Genomic DNA, 17,107 nt, shown 5'->3' with positions numbered 1-17,107 from the left:
GATGAGCTGGCTACAGATCATTGAAAAGGGGACAGTGCAAATAAAATAGAGATGGCCTCTGGCTGCTCAGGCTCACTCAGGAAGCGTTACCAAGGAGGGGTGATGTCCTTCCTGGTGCACTCCTTTACTTTTATTTTATTTATTTATTTTTTTGTGAGGAAGATCAGCCCTGAGCTAACATCCATACTAATCCTCCTCTTTTTGCTGAAGAAGACAGGCTCTGAGCTAACATCTATTGCCAATCGTCCTCCTTTTTTTCTTCCCCAAAGCCCCAGCAGATAGTTGTATGTCATAGCTGCACATCCTTCTAGTTGCTGTATGTGGGATGCTGCCTCAGCATGGCCGGAGAAGCGGTGCCTCGGTGCGCGCCTGGGATCCGAACCCAGGCCACCAGTAGCAGAGCGCGCGCACTTAACTGCTAAGCCACGAGGCCGGCCCCGCACTCCTTTACTTTTAAGGTCATGGAGGAAGTCACTTTCTTGCCCTTCCCCAAATCACTAAACGCTTGAATTTAGACTGGAATCTTAAATAATTTTTCCCAGGACAATGGCCCTAGACTTTTCCTGCTTTGAGGCCTTCCCTCTTGCTCTTGGTGTTAACACTCCTTCCATCACTCTTCACCTGGCTGACTCTGAGTTATTGGTAATGTTTTAACCTGAATGTTCTTTCTTCAAAGACTTCTTTCTGGTCCCTATCTGTTTTCTCATCTGGACTTTTTTTTCATCCAGCCTATCCCCCACTTACTCAATGTGTGATTGTGTGTGTGTGTGTTTGTGTGTGTGTGTGATCATTTCTGCTACTGGACTATGAAATCCCTGGAACATAGTAGGCACTAAATTAACATTCGTTGAATAAATGAATGAATTAGTGAATGCTGTCATTTCCCAAGTTATATTCCTCTCTTTCTCCTATTTACAAGAGCACTAACCTGATAAAATCTCCTTTAGGAAAGAAAGTTCTGAATGTGTTGTTATCTGGCTAAAGGGTTAGTAATTGTATTCATTGATTGCATTTATTTATTCTAACCTAGTCACAGTAATTTCGCTAAAAGAGTGAACAAAAGATGACTAATGACGGGGAAGACAGATCAATTCAGTTTTTGTTTATCATGAAATTTGGGCTGAAACCTACAGATTTAGACATAGCTTTACTTAGGGAGCTAATGAGTTTCCTAAGAGGGTTCAGGTGGTCTGGAATTCAAACAACTTCATGTTTACCTTCAGAATCATACAGCTGGAGTGCTAAGTGATGGGATTAAAATTACACAGGGCCCTAAATGCTAAACTTTATATGGATCAGAGAGAAACAAACTCTTTATGGCTGGGTAATGGGAAAATCTGACTCAGAGTAATACTGCTTGTGCCCTGTAACTCTTAGTCATCTGATCCTATTGCTCACAGATGCGCCGGTAAAAGAACTTCAGAAATGTGGCCACATGAACTAGTTGAATTTGACAACTATAAGCACTCAGAAAGTCTGAGCATTTTCTGTTTAGCTAGCCCTTTTTAAGACAATTGCTCTAACCAAATTTGCAAGTAATTATGGACTTCTCTGTTACGTGAACTGAGAGGACTTGGCTGGTTACAAAGAAAAAAATTTACTGAAAGTTTGTAAATTCCAACCTTGGAACTGATTTTCTGATCCACCTCCGAACATAAACAGCCAGTTTGGAGGCAAGGGCAATAAAAGACAAGACTGAAGAGTTCTGAGCCCAGATGAGAAGAGGAAATACAGTCCAGCTCTTGGTCTTCTTCAGTCCCCAACGTTTATTTGTGGTATATTTGCGTTCAGCATGCCATCTGTTGATAGCTCAGTATTTCAAAGATGATTTAATTAAACCCCACAGCTTGAATATTAAGAGTGAGAATGATAATTGGTAAAATCTAGGAAGAAGGTAATAAAAATATTATTGATGGTCTCCCACCATTCTCTCTGCATGGACTTTTAGGTACTTTTACAGGCTTCCACTCTTTTATGTATACTGGTCAACTAGAATCACAGATTTTAGAAATGAAAATGAATAAGAGATTGTATAGTTCGACTTCTTGATTGCTATAGATAAAGAAACTGCTATCCAGAGGGTCCAAGTGACTTTTCCAAGGCCCAAGGTAATGCTCAGGGTCAGTGTCCAAGAGAGGGCTGGAATTCAGGTGTCATCTAAGGCTCAGTTTCCTGATCTGTTGTGAGGAGTGATTGGCATCAAAGCACTTCTCGGTGACTCGAGGTCCCTTCTCTGTGCCAGGCACTGGAGAAATGAATGACACCTCCCTATCCTTAGGTCCAGTGAAGCTTCGTGTGGCCACCACACCATTAGGAGAAAAGCCTGCGCATGTTGTCAGCCCCATTCCTCATATGCCTGGGCCATGAACTCAGGCAGGAAAAGAGAGATGGGGATGACATTCTGACACTCTAACCAGCTGATTTTCCTTTTAGAAAGAATAAAAGAATGAGTAAGGGAAAGGGAAACACAACAGGACTGGATTACATAAGTGACATGAGATTTATTCCACATATAAAGTCTGTCTTATGCAGTTGCTACGCAGAGTTCCAGAAAGTATTTTTTGTAACAGGAGTTTAAGTGACAAATATCATAGTCCAATAAAAATACTAAGGAGTCCTCAAAATGAGGACCTAGAGAAGTAATAATTTCCCCACTGTGGCCCTTATTATGGTCCTGAAAGTTGTATCATGGTACATAGTATTATTATTGAGAAATTCTGAAAGTCTAAACCAGACTCAATTCCAGCTGTACATTAGGGGAGCTTTGGAAAAAAAACATAGGCCTGGCCCTATCATAGACCAATTCAATCCGATTTTCTATGGATGGGCCATGCACAACAGTTTTTTAAACATTCCCCAGATGATTTGTAGCCAGAGTAAAGAACCACTGGTCTAAAGTCACAAAACAGCCATCCTTTGCAGAAGCTACACTCTCTCATGAGTTTAAATCACATACACAATAGGGGTTTATACAAGCTGCAAAATTGTGTGAATATGCAATGTGTAGGAGGGAGTGGATAGGCAGGCTTGCCATAAAGATAATGTTTCATGCTGACCTTTTGGTACATACAATGCATGCATTTTGCAGTGTTCTACTTTCAGATGTTTACCACTTGCATGCTCAACCACTGTTTAAAACAACGCCGCATCAACTCCTCTTTGCCTCCAAACAAACCAGGTATCCTGCTGGAGTAGAGGAAGGCATTCATGCGCATGCTTGTGCTTAATAATGAGGCTGTGTGTCAAGGTTGTTACACACCAAATTGTAATTGTAGTGGTAAAAGGATTTGAGAAGTTACATAGACAAGTAAGGAATTTAACACACAACTATTACAAAACAACCTCTAGTGACACATTTCTGGGATTAACTACTCTTATTACTTGAAATTTCTCCCATGCAACCTAAAACTTTTTTTTTTTTTTAAACTAGGTGTCCACCCCTTCCTCCTTTTCCCTTGTCCTGAATGGTGATTGTGTCTGAGCTGTGTTTCCATTGTTAGTCTCATAATATCTATATTATGAGTCTCATATAACCTGGCAATAACCAAAGGCAACTAGTTGTCATTCCATGTTCTCCTCCAACTCTTCTAAGAAATTATCCAGACAAAACAGTCCCTCCCCAGCCATACCTGGGGGCTTCTCTTCACCCCTTATCTCCTTCCTTTCACTCTTCCCTAGGATCTCTCCACCATCTCTATCTCCCTTTTAAGATCAAAATAGGAACCCATTCTTAAGAAGGCCGACCAATAGCAAATAAAGTAAAGAATCTTGTCTATGACATTTCTTTTTATTGCATTGACCTTTTGATTCCATTGATTATGCTTCTTTTAAAATATAATTAAATTATTGAGATGTTTAATGTTCAGGAACAATAGATAGACTTAGTTTGGGTCCCCTATTGCCCAAGGGATATGGAGTGTGGTGGATTCATTTAAGGGTGTGTTTACAATAGTGATTCTCACCCCAGAGATCTTGGTCCCTTGGGGGTTGTGGAATTATTACAAGGGGTTTCCATATCCATTATGCTCACCAAGCATCTTGGTTTTCCACAGAAATGACACTCTTCTCCTGGTATTTTCTTATTTTTCATATGTTTACCTATTTGTTTCCTACTTAATATCTATACGCTTTATTTCTAGTTGTTTAACATTATCTCACTTGGTATTGGTCTTTATCTTATTTTTCTGGGCTATTTGTAATTTGTCAAAATCACTTTGATGTTATTTTTACCATAGACATTAACAAGGGCATCATAATTGTTGTCGTTTGTAAGTTGAGAGTCCTCTTAACTTGTTCGTTCCAGTCACTGATAAAATATTAAATGTGCTAGGACTGTGGTCCTGGCTGTATTTTAGATACGAGTCACACCTAAAATTCACATTACACATCATCATCCCTTTTTTTTTTTTTTTTTGTGAGGAAGATCAGCCCTGAGCTAATATCTGTCGCCAATCCTCTTCTTTTTGTTGAGGAAGACTGGCCCTGGGCTAACATCCGTGCCCACCTTCCTCTACTTTATATGGGATGCCACCACAGCACGGCTCGATAAGCGTTGTGTCAGTGCCTGCCCGGGATCAGAACCCTGGGCTGCCGCAGCGGAGCGCGCGCACTTAACCGCTACGCCACCAGGCGGCCCCATCATCATCCCTTTTTGATGGCTACTTCCTAGTCCTTAACAGAATAATGATCCTGATTTCCTATACTTAGCTTGTTGACAGGTAAACTATTTAGGGTCAATTTGACAAGTCTTACTTTCATATAATATTACAGTAAATCCACCCCCAGTGAAAGAAGCAAATCTAGGAAAGAAGCTAACATTCTTTTTACTTGGCACAGACATTAAGAATGAAATGAATGATGTCTGACCCCTTCTAGAGACACTTAAGAATTTTGCCTGTTTTTATTTTTCCTGAGAGGAGATCTGAGATCTATGAGAGACTACCTCTGAGGTACAAAGAAACTTCTATGCTGTTGGAATAGTGGATTAATGGTCACCTTCCAGCTAGTAACATCTCAGAGCTCTGTGTATTTAACATCTGGAAATAGTAAAGCTAAAGAGAAGGAAAAGCTTGTGTTTCTCAAACGTGCTGTCTCCTTCAGGAGTGGAAGGTTTTGGATTTTTCTGCAGGGCTATCTCCTGACCTAGTCATTCCTCTGATGTTTGCAGTTGTCCAGGGGTGTATGGAGGGTTCAACAGGGAGTCCTTCTACCCTTCTCTTGGCAGGAGAGTTCTCTTATGGCCTGAGATCCACTCTCAGCCTCCATGCTCTGGCCCCAGGGGGCAATGCCAAGCAGCGGCGATGGCATCTCGGCATCCTGGGAATTTCCCTGCCTTGTCTGCCAGATACTTAGGAGATTAGACTTATCCTCCAGGCCCCCGGAGATCTTCCAGGTGCCACAGCCTTCTTACTGGAAGGCTCAGGAGAGATGTATTTGTGTTCTCCTCAAACTGGAGATTAAAAAACTTTCTTAACAATAAATATATACACATATTAGAACATGTTTTCTCTTTACCTTAGTAAATAGAGTGAATGTTTTTGGATTTCTTTATTAAGTACTTGGATATCTTTTGCCTTACGAGGTTTTAGATGTGGCTGCTGTAGAGAAAAGGGGCAAAGGAAGACAATAATGTAATCTTACTGTCTTTCATGCACAGAAGACATTTCATTACTTTAAAAATAGATTTTCAGATTCTTTTTGGCAGATTACAATCGGCATCCATTTTCTGATGGCGGATTCAGTGTGGTGCCTTGGGGTGGGCACTGGGCAGCCACGGTCCTGGGGCCACTGAGGGCCACTGTTCTGCTCTGAAGGACTCATGCGCCAAGTGGCAGGAGAAGGGGAGAGAGAGGCTTGGGGATAGAGAAGCAGAATCCTTAGAGGGCTTCCATACGTGTTAAATAGAAATAAAACCAAAACGTGGTGGGGGCCAAGAGAAGAGAGGACCAGTTCTGACGAGAGTGGCCAGGGAAGGCTGACAGAGGCCCAGATGGCGGAGGTGAGGCTTGGCTGGTGGCTGCGGTTCTGTCAGGTAGGCTGGACTCATGACATTCTCCGTGCCTGGCACAGAGCAGGTGCTTTGTTGAATGGCCTTTCTGGGTAGTACATTATCTGAGAACGACTCTCATTCCTACCTTTATAACTAGCGTAATAGAGGGGCTTACCCAAAATAGTTTGGTGAACTGGTGGTTATTAACTGTTTTAGAAAAACAATTTCTCTCCCTACTAAAAAGCCTGACGCTCAGGATCAAGAGAGGAGGAAAGATCTATCAACCTAACCGAAATAATTGATGATGAAATCCAATGAATGCCATTCCATTCCCTTGCCATATTTTGATATGTCCATTTCCAGCTATATATATTATTACTATTAATAATATAGAAAAGGCAAATGGTGAGCCATGGTTGACGGAACATTTTAATTGTTCTTCTGAGTGCCTTGTAAAATGCACTATTACGTCTGTTCCTTACTTCTGGCATTTGTTTTTGAGAACAAATACGTAATTCGTAGGGAGGAAGTCTCAGAGAAACTACTTTCAGGATTAAATGGGCACTTCTCCCACTAGCATAAGAGTAAGGTTTTTCTCAGCTGTTTCCTGTTTTTACAACATATTGCTGTAATGGCACGAATATCTGTAGGAATCGAACAGGTAAATTGAGAACCTTAAATGAGACTGTTAAATGCAAAGTGCCTGTTGGGACCTGCTTCCTTCTCTCACACCTACCTCTCCCCGCATACCCGGCAGGATCAGCTGCACCCCAGGCACCGTGGCCCGCCTGGGCAATCCGGGTGCTTTAAAGACTCAGGTGATTCAACACAAGCCAGCATTGCAGCTTGTCTGGTTCTGAGTGCATGTCCCACTGCTAATCACTGAGACCACACCCCTGCTTTGTAGCCCACTTCTGGTCTTTGGGACTTGACCCTCCCCACCTCGTTGGAAACTCACCCAGCATACATATTTCTTGAGATCTGACGTTTTACTTTAGTCTTTACATTGGTCCTAACTGCTCCTTCCCCACCCCACCTGCCAGGATCTAGAGTCTGACCTTAGAACTGCAGGCCTGTCACTCCCAACACAGACCACGTCTGAAATCCCCTGGCACGTGCTGCCCCCCTCCTGTGAGAACACAGTCATCTCTTTGACACCACTGTCTGCTTGGATCACGACCTATTACAGAGAGGCACTGGAGTGCAGTGGTTAAGAACCCGGGCCCTGGGGTCTCACTGTCTGGGTTCAAACTCTTGTCTCTACCGCCTCCTAACTATATAATCTTGAGTAAGTGGCTAAGCCTGAGTTTCCTTATCTGCAAAATGAATATGATTGTGATAGTAACAATAGCACCCACCTCGCAGGGCCCTTGGAGAAGTAATCTATACCACCAAGCTAGCCTGTCCCAAGTACTGGAAGAAGCATCCCACCTCCTGTTTCACTCTCACCCATACATCTGGTAGCCCTTGGTTTGCCCCACTGAACCAAAGTTAGTGCTTTCTATTAGTAAAGGCCATATCTCATCAGGTCACTTCCTTGCCTAAAAACGCCTTTGTGGGTCGCCATGGCCTACAAAGGGACAAACGCCTTCGCTGGGCACAGAAGGTCCTGCTGATCTGGCTCCTGCTTGTGTTCCTTGCTCTGGCCACAATGACCTGCTGCTGGTGCCCAGAACATGCTAGACGCCCTCAGGTCTCTGGGCCTTTGCTCCTGCTGCTCCCTCTGCTGGGAACCCTTTCCTGCATCGAGTGCCTGGTGACCACATGCTTGGCTTTGGAAACTACTGAGAACTTTCTGCTTTGTGCCCAACTGACCTGTCCCTTAGTTACAAGACTTCACTCAGATTTGTTTATGTGTGTGCTTCCCGGCTAAATTCTAAACCCCTTGGGGGCAGGAGCAGTGGGTTAATACTCAGTCAATGCCTGAGCCTGATCATGTCATCAGACATGGCAGCATTGTGCAAAGCAATGGATGTGGGGATCCTGGAGTTGGCACAAGTAAAGCCTGGTACAGCACAGAGCAAGTGGCAGGACAGGAAGAAGGGGCTTTATGGTTCTTCCTTTATCTTTGCTTCTTTTCCTCCTAGTCTCCTACTGTCTCACTATTTGGGCCCAGAAATCAGCATCTTTTCCAGTTATTCATTGTAAATGAGAAAATGTAATTATGTTTGATACCTACAACATACACGAGATGACCCAATACGATCTGAAGGCACAATTTATCTTTTTACATAGAATCTATTGATGTCCATTTGTACGGTAATATACTTGCTGGGCTCTGGAAAGGTTTATATATTGAATGTACCTTTTTAAAATTTCACTTTTAAATCACTGTGAGATAGCATATTAAGCACATATATACACCATCAAAACTTATTTAAGCCTCCTCAAAATTAAAAATGCCTGGCTCTTAATTACCTAAAAAGCTAACGATGGCTAAGGGGAACTCAGTTGTATCTTTAAGAATATGTACTTCCCCTGCCATGAAATAATGACCAACAAGAGACATCTTCTCAGGTTCCATAAAGAAAACAAGATGTATTTTATATCTGAAACATCAACATAGTTCTCATGAGAGGCAGGAAATATGTATTCTGTGTAAGTCTGTTCTACCAATTAATTCCCTTGGTAGTTGCACAGTACATGGATCATGCAGATTTCCTTTAGGACAAAATTAAAAACACTTCCCTCACCCTAAACAATAGTTCAAGTGAAAGTATGCCATTTTATGTTTCCTGGACTAGCTGAAAAATAGTTAAAACCATTGTAAACATTTTAATCTTTGAGTAGTTGACAGAGTATGTGATAGAAGGATGTCAGTTTCATTAACGCTGTGTTGCAGGGAAAGAAACTAGGGTCTGAGGGTAGAGTAGATTGGTGTGTAAGAGCTCCTCTTCCAAGTTATAGTGCAGCTTGACGGCTGCAATGAAGGGCAAGAGAGAGGTGACACTGGAGAGTGGAACGGAAAGAAAAGCATGACGTGCTTGGCATGTGGAGATTTTGCCCATTCTACTAAAGAACAGTGGGTGTAGGGACTTCCAGTGTATTCCAGGTATAAGAATCAGTGACAGGTCCTTGCCAATCCATTCGTGACCATATAATTTTTCTTCCAAACTGGATCACTTCTGAACATGAAAGGGGCAGTATTAATAGTGACTCAGGGCTGACCAGTATTAACTGGTCTGTATGGGACTACCTAGAACACATGGCCACCCCATTCCTAGGGCACCCTGAGGCTCTCAGCTTACAGTTGGCTGTAAGCCCGAGTCGCCTCAAGGGATGGAGGACCATTGAGCAACGTTGATTTGGGAACCCTCTATGGTGCTTCAAAACTCCCTGGCAGGATTTAAACTGGTCTGACCCTCAAGTTGTCTTCTGGCAGAAGAACATTTCGAACTATGCAGTGTGACACCTCTGTTCTCTTAGGGTGGAACCATCCGGGGTGTATATCTTTAAGTCAACCTTGGGTACAATCATTTCTAAACCTGACTTCACAATGTAATCATCTAGGGAGCTTTGCAAAATACAGATCCTCAGGCCCCATCTCAAATATTCTAATTTAAAAGATTTGTAGTGGGCCCAGGTATCTGTATTTTTAAAAACTCCTCTGGTGATTCTGATTCCCAGCCAAATTTGAGAGACCTCTCTGCTTTGTAAAGGGCTATGAGGTTTAAAAAAGGGTGAAAATTTCTAATTTTCAATGGGAAGGTTAGAAATTGAGCACCAATATGAGAAGAGAGAATATTAGAGAAGAGCTGAAATATTTTCCATAATTTAATTACAATGTTTTATAGGATCAAAACAGGGGCAAATTGTTTAAAAAATACGTGTTCCTCATTTTGCCCAAGCCTTGTTTACTGGCTTAGGAACAATTTGAGGCATTAGAGATGTGACATCTTTTGAACTAAGACCTGAAGGTTATAAGGTTTTAACAGACAGTAGAATTTGGTAAAGGAATTTCCAAGGAAACTGCATGGAGAGAGGCAAGGAGATAGCCATAAACTCTGGGTGGACAGTGCTCATATCTATCTTGTTCCATACTGTAGCCCTGGGCACATAAGAGTAGATGTGTAACAATCGTTTATTGAAAGATGAATGGCTTTGGGGGGAGGATGCTATTATATGAGAATGACTCTCATTCTTTTCTTTATAGTTAGAGAAATTGAAGCATAGAAACATAAAAGAGCTTGCCCCAAATATTTTTAAGGGCTGGTGTTTTTTAACTTTTATTAGCCAGACAAGTTTTCTCCCTATTTATAAGCCCAAATCTCAAGGACTACTGAGGAAGAGAAATCTATTGCCCTGACATCCTTCACCCCTCCTTCCTTGGTGTCCAGTCACACGCTAATGGGACTAGTTGCTTTCTAGTTGAAAGAGATCATGAAAGCATTGGGCCCTCACGTTGAAACCCAAACTGATCTGATTACTATGTGCATGCCTTTTCTTGACTGTTAAAGAAAAAGAATTTTGTGTCTGTATATTTAAGAATCACTACATTCAAGTTTTAGAGAAGAAAGTTAGAAAAGTTGCAAAAATATCTTTTCTTATCTTGGCACAATACTCTTTCCACTCTATCAGGGAACCACTGAACACCTACATGTTAGGCATATTTCTGGGGGCTAAGGGCTTCTTTTTTAGGAACTTCTTTTAAAAGAAGTATAGTATGGCTGGCCCCGTGGCTTAGTGGTTAAGTACTCGCGCTCCGCTGCTGGCGGCCCGGGTTCGGATCCTGGACGCGCACCGACGCACTGCTTCTCCGGCCATGCTGAGGCCGCGTCCCACATACAGCAACTAGAAGTACAGTATGCAAATATTTTCTCCAGGGCCTTAGTGTATAGTAATGAAGATAATATATATACAAGGCCCAGAGCATGGAAGAAGGAATGTCTGTTTCTTGGCATAAACCATCTTTGCATGAAAACAGCAGCCTTGCCCTTTCCCCATTACAAATCCAGCCAGGAGGATCATGAAAGGGTCCAGAACCCCACAGGTCAGTGCACACAGCCCCATTCTCTTAGGGACCAGATCTCTCTGGGCATTTCATCATAGAGAACCTATGTTGAAAATAGGGCAAACTAAAGAGCAGTTTCGTTTGGAGTACGAAAGTGTCTGTTATTTTATGGACTTGAGTGGGCAGGATGCATAAGCAGATGGTTTTTGAAATTGCTGGACTTTCCAGATGCTGTCTACTACTGCAGCTGTTCTTACTTTAAGACCCTTTAAATTGTAGCCAACACTGCTGTTAATTGGAAGATTAAACTCACATCACAAACTTTTTCATAATTCCAGGATACTTGGTGTATCTTCTCTTAAATTTTAATACACAATATGAAATTTTATTCAGTTAGAACCAAAGTTGAGCTAATTCTTCAATGTTTTTTGACCACAATTAGGAGATGGAGAAGAAAAAAGACTTTCTTTTAATAAGCATTTAAAATGTATATCATTGTTGGCTGAACTTGAAAGTGTTTTAGATGCTTAAGAATGAATAATATCTCCCATTTTAGTATCGTTCTTTGCTCAGTGACGTGAGAATAATTTCCCACCAAAGATGACCTTAATGCTCTTTCACAAGCTGAGGATTCTGAGTTCCATGCATGATCTCATGTGTGGCAGAATATCAATCACGATCTTGTGAAGCTATCTCCTAAACAAACAAGCAAAACTGATACCAATTCCAACAGAAGAGAATATTAACATGGTGCTGAGTACTTTGAGACAATCTGATTTTTTAAATCTTAAGCTTTGAGTATAAGTATATCAGATAAAAAATTAAAAATTACTATTATATTGATATTAATCACCAATTCCCATAGAATGCTTTCTAGTTGAAAGGGATCACAGAGGTATTAGGCTGTTATTTTGAAACCAAAACTGATCTGATTACCATATGTATGCCTTTTCTTGACTACTAAAGAAAATTTTGTGTCTGCGCATATTTAAGAATCATTACATTCAAGTTTTAGAAAAGAAAGTTACAAGTCATATTTTTATTTTCCAGCAAAGATCTCCTCTCAGATGTCCTGATTTGTCTCAGAGCTAACTTCAGAATCATCTCAACTCATTTCTCCCTTCGTGAAAATAGTCCATGAAATCGCATAATCTTGTCTGTTCTTCCCTTACGATACATTTCAAAATATCTGCTTTGGGCAGTAACCATGTGAAAACATGGATAAAATTTTAAACTTCTTTAGCCCTTAAATTTCTCTTAATGTTAAAAAAGAAGAGTTGGAGGTTAGCCTGGTAACCCTATGTTCCCTTCTGATTCTAGCATTCTCTCATTTTGTGCTTGTCTGGTTTATCCCCCTGGCTGCTAAATGCTGTCCTTCTCATTTCATGTCTGGACCACCATACAATTACATTGTAACTGTTCTCTGCTCATCCAGACTGGCGACCTTTTACTACATCCTGTACTTTTACCAGTCATCTTCCAAAAAGCCCACCTTCATCATGTCATCCTTATGCTTGAATTCTTCCTGACTTCTCACTGCTGACGATAAAGTCCAAACTTACCATGAGTCCTGGATTCAGGACTCTGCCATTTGGCCGCAATCAGTCTTTTCATCTTTATGAACCACCACTCTCCACATGAACTCTAATTCCAGTCAAAATGGGCTACTAAACCTGCCAGGCTCGTGCCCTGGGTGAGACATTCCCGTCTCCACGCCTTGCTCATTTAGAATGCCCTCCTGTGCTTTTCTCAGCTATTCGCATTCCATCTGTCCTTTATGGTCCAGCTCAGACTGCAACTCCTGCATGCCCTTCTCCATTAAACTATCATCTATGATGCATCCTCCATCTCTCACACTATTGCCCTATCCGTAGGAGGGGCTCCCTAACACTTCATATCAGTACCATTCACTTTTTAAAAAACTTTATTGAGGAATAATTGACAAACATAACTGTAAATACTTAAAATGTACAACATGATGATTTGATATACATCTACTTTGTAGAATGATTACCAAGATGAAGATAATTAATATGATTCACTTTTTAAAAATCTTTTTATTACGCAATATTTAATACTACTTACTTTTGATTTACTATAGCGTATATTTCGTCTATTTCCAAAATGATGATGAGAAGGCTTACAGTACAGACCACATAAATAGCATGCCAGTTGAAAAAGAAAGTGAATATTAAAAACCATATGTGAGCGAGAATAAGTAACATGGGTTAATGAAACAAAATCTAGTTATGTTTCCTTGCAGTCAAGGCAAAAAAGGACCCATTAGTTACCATTTGGCAGTGACTTACTGTTGTGATATTGTGTGCATGTGTGTACTTTTAAAAACTTTCTGTCTGTATGCATCTTGTCTCACTCTAATCTTTCTGATCGCTAGGACTTATTTTAGGAATCATCCTTTGTAATACATAGTACAGTGTCTAGTCTGGCATGTGATAAGAGTTTAATAAATTGATTGATGGCTAATTTGATATCATAAATTTGAAGCCATTTTCTTTATCTAGAAAATCCAGATAAGTATGTAATAAATTTATGAATGAAAATGTGAACAAAAGAAGAAGACATAGAAATCTCAGAGGGAGAATAGAGGGTCTCAAGTTGTGATCATTTTAATTAGAGGAAATTTAAAAAAGCATTCATAACCTACTCTTTTTTGGATAAATGTCTATGCAGATATCTCATAACATGGTGCAGCAAACCTTTAGTAAGCCAAGAAACCAATTTTAGTAGAACTAAATTGTACAGTCTAATTTATGCCATTAACACCAGTGGAATAGGTGATAATACTCCACCTTCTTGAAATATAAATTCATGGCCCACTCAGCTTCTGAGTTTTCTTTCCCTCTCTACGTAGCTGTTTTATAGGACTAAAAGGATACTGTGCGGTGTGCTCCTTGCGCTGTACATCACGGTTTCATTTCTTCTCCATCTAGAGTTATTTTTCTAAACTTGGTATGAGAATCTTTTTAATATGCAGGGAACACTCTAGTCTGACACCGTCCAAAAGCAATTTCTGTGACAATGGAAATGTTCTATATCTGTGCTGTCCAATACAGTAGCCTCTAGCCTCACGTGTTGAGAACTTGAAATGTGGCTAGTGTGACTGAAGAACTGAATTTTAAATTGTATTTAATGTTAATTACTTGAAATTTAAATTGAAATAGCCACATGGGGCTAGGTACTACCGAATTGGACAGAATTGGCATCTTTTATAGAGCTGCTTGCTTTTAGAACAGACCTTTCCTTACCTGATTTGGTACCTTTAATAGTAATTCAGTTGACCACTGTTTCTTTATTATCACGTGAAATTTTAAGCTACTACACATTAACAGTGAAACTTTGGGTGTCTTTATTATTTTAAGAAGGCTTTGTCATCAAAGTAAAATTTAGGGAAATTTGCTACTTACTGTCAGGGTAACATGGAGAGGATCATCCTTGTTTCTATCATTATGTTTATGCTTGGACTCAAAGAAGAAAATTTATAAAATAGGAGTCTTCATGGGGTGTAGGACCCCATTCCTGGCCCTACTAGCAGATGGCAATCTGTTGGGCTTTCTCTGCAGGGCATTCTCTGAAGTCTTCTCTAAGTGGGGCATCTGAGTAAGCGGGCCTACCAAATTCTTCTCCAAGTGGATTTTTCGGTCTGACTGTCTTGTTTTGCTCACAGTTCTAGGAGCAAGAGGGCGCGGTTTACTTTCTCTAGGCCAGCAAGAGCTTGCCCTAACTCTTCCTTTTAATTTCTTTAATATGAAGAGCCACACACTTGCTCTTTGAAATGCTATTTTGTAAACTACTATTTCCTCTAAGCTTGTTATGCCTTTTTTCCATCTGTGTTGAAGTCTGTTTTCCCAGTGGGGCCTTTCTTTCTCAACTTAGTCATGCTATGTGTGGAGACCCACATCCACACTGCTGGCTTCTCTGACTCATCCAGGGAGGTTCGCTTGCTCCAGGAATCCCACTCACACTGCAGTGGAACAAGAGGGAGCCTCCAGTGAAGCCAGCCCTTTCTGAAATCTGCCTCTTTTCCTGGCACCTCTTCTTGTCCAAAGCTACATGAGAAGGGAAAAAAGCAAAAATGCCCTTTCCCCCTTTAAGGTAATGTTTTTAGTAAATAGTTTTTAGCAATTCTAAGTTCCAGTTTGTAAACTACTTTTGTTATTGCTCCTGCTTTTAAATATGCCATACTCTGGCTAGTAGAAAAACCTGCTAATGCTCCAATTTTCCTTTTTCCTCCACTAGCAAGCCAAGAGAGTCAATTCTGAAAGTTACATTTTCCTTCCAGTTACAGATTAAATTGTTCCCCTTTTTGAAATATATTATTCATAAATGTGAACAGTCCTTGAACTATAGCTCCTCCCATCCACAGAGAGGGGACTGGGTGGGTGGAAATTTCTCATCCACCCCATTGGCTGCTCTAGGGTTGTATAGAATTGGGTCTTCATACTCTAATCTTGGAGGCCAGGACTTTCCTTGGCCCTCCCAGCCCCTCAAACAGAACCTTTTGCCAAGGATGGCTCAGGCCCATGATTTCCCAATCAAGATGAATTCAGACAATAAATTCCTCTGATGAGATTTGCTAAAAGGGTCAAAGTTGAATAACATAATGATAATGAAAAACTGACCACAAGGACAGATTTAAATTTGGCCAATAACCCGTTCAATGAACCTATTTTTAATGTCACCAAACGCATCCTGAAAGTATAAAAAGGAACTCCAACACAAATGTCCCGTTAGTTCAGGGAAGGCTGACCCAGGTAGTTACTAAAGAAGCAACTTTCACACCTAACTAGAGATGTCTGTGGGAGAAATCAAGAGGCGCGTATTAGTTTTGGTTGTGTAAATTTCCTTAGCTGTGCACAAGCACCGTGCTTTTCCAGTTAAAATATCCTTCATATGTATATTACATACATAATATATATACAAAATATTATATTATTTGTCTTTAGTCAGAAGTATTTCCACCCACTTTATTATTTTAAAGAAAATCCCTTCAGGTTATCTTAATTTTAGCTGGAGGAACCTGCCCACTCTGTATACAGGCTCTCACCTTTGGCACAAAACCTTGCAAAATGGTCTTACTGCTCTAATTCTATGTGCAATGGGGCACCAGCCTTCAGTAGACTTTCAACCTGGGAATGGAGAGAGGGTGACCTGCCGAGCGATCATCTCACCCTCCCAAGGGGTGCGAGTCTGTCTGTTGCTGAGATCAGGAGGTTCATTTGCTAGGAGAAAAATGCAGTTATATGAACGCCTACAAAACTCAAGTTTGCTAAATTCCAGCCGAACTAAGCAGCAGGAGGGGGGAGGGGAGATGTGACATTTCAGACGACAGCGGGAGTTCCCACACATCAAGCCCAGGAAGCCCTGTGTGTGTGGCAAAGGTAGAGAAGGATGCACAGGCTGCTTGCCAGAGGAGAGCTGTCCCGGCCCTGACAGCGTCCCCTCGAGGGGCTGCTGTTCTGGCTGGCCGCCTCACCTTACCTTGACCACATCGTCGTTGAGATGCTTGGGGTCGCGGTTGACCAGGTCGATCTCCTTGGTGTGCGCGTCGTACACTTGCTTCTCGTTCATCTCGTCTGCCATGGCCTTGTTGTTGGGCTTGTAGATGTTGCCCTGTTCCCGGATGGGAACCGTATAGAGATGTCCCTGCGGAGGGCGGACGACCAGGAGGGGGAGGGTAGCACGGGCGGTAGGAAGAAAATTTCAAAAAGAAAACAGCGATCAGAAGTCACCCAGGCGGCGGGGCAAACCTCGAGGCTCAAAATCAAACTAACCGCTTCGGCAGCGGTGGCTCCGCGCACAGTCAACTCCTTGGCGCCGCAAGCTTTTTAAGAGGATCGAGGAGAGGACACCACACCCCTCGGTACCAGGCAGGGAGCGCCTGCCTCCCCCGCCCGCCGCCAGGGGTCAGGGCAAACCCCGCAGCGCGGTCCGCCCGGACCCCCGCCCTGCGCTCGCCCTGCCCGCGGTACCCCGCGGAGACCTCGACAGGGGAGGAGACCCGAACTCTGACTTCTCTCCAGCCCCTCTCTCCGCCGCGCCGCCCTCGCCCCCAGTGCTTCACCTGCTCCACTTTCCCTTCCCTGCTCCCATCCCCCCTCTCTCCATAATCCCTTCCAGCTTCATCCTTAAGATTCAGCTCGAACCCC

The 17,107-nt window shown here is 41.9% G+C and overlaps 1 protein-coding gene across 2 annotated transcripts in view; it reads right to left on the bottom strand.

The window, feature by feature from the left end:
• CAV1 (caveolin 1) overlaps nucleotides 1-17,107 on the bottom strand; it is a 33,580-nt gene that overhangs the window by 15,396 nt on the left and 1,077 nt on the right. For both annotated transcript variants that reach the window (XM_004418778.3, XM_087429913.1), the window contains exon 2: nucleotides 16,440-16,604. In XM_004418778.3, coding sequence (XP_004418835.1) covers nucleotides 16,440-16,604 — 165 coding nt within the window. The remainder of the gene's footprint in view (nucleotides 1-16,439; nucleotides 16,605-17,107) is intronic.

Source organism: Ceratotherium simum, chromosome 1 (genome assembly GCF_057802395.1).
Source record: "Ceratotherium simum simum isolate JZ-2026a chromosome 1, ASM5780239v1, whole genome shotgun sequence".
In the NCBI taxonomy this organism is placed as follows: Eukaryota; Metazoa; Chordata; class Mammalia; order Perissodactyla; family Rhinocerotidae; genus Ceratotherium; species Ceratotherium simum.
The sequence above is the reverse complement of the archived record's forward strand: the minus strand, read 5'-3'. Positions and strand labels throughout refer to the sequence as shown.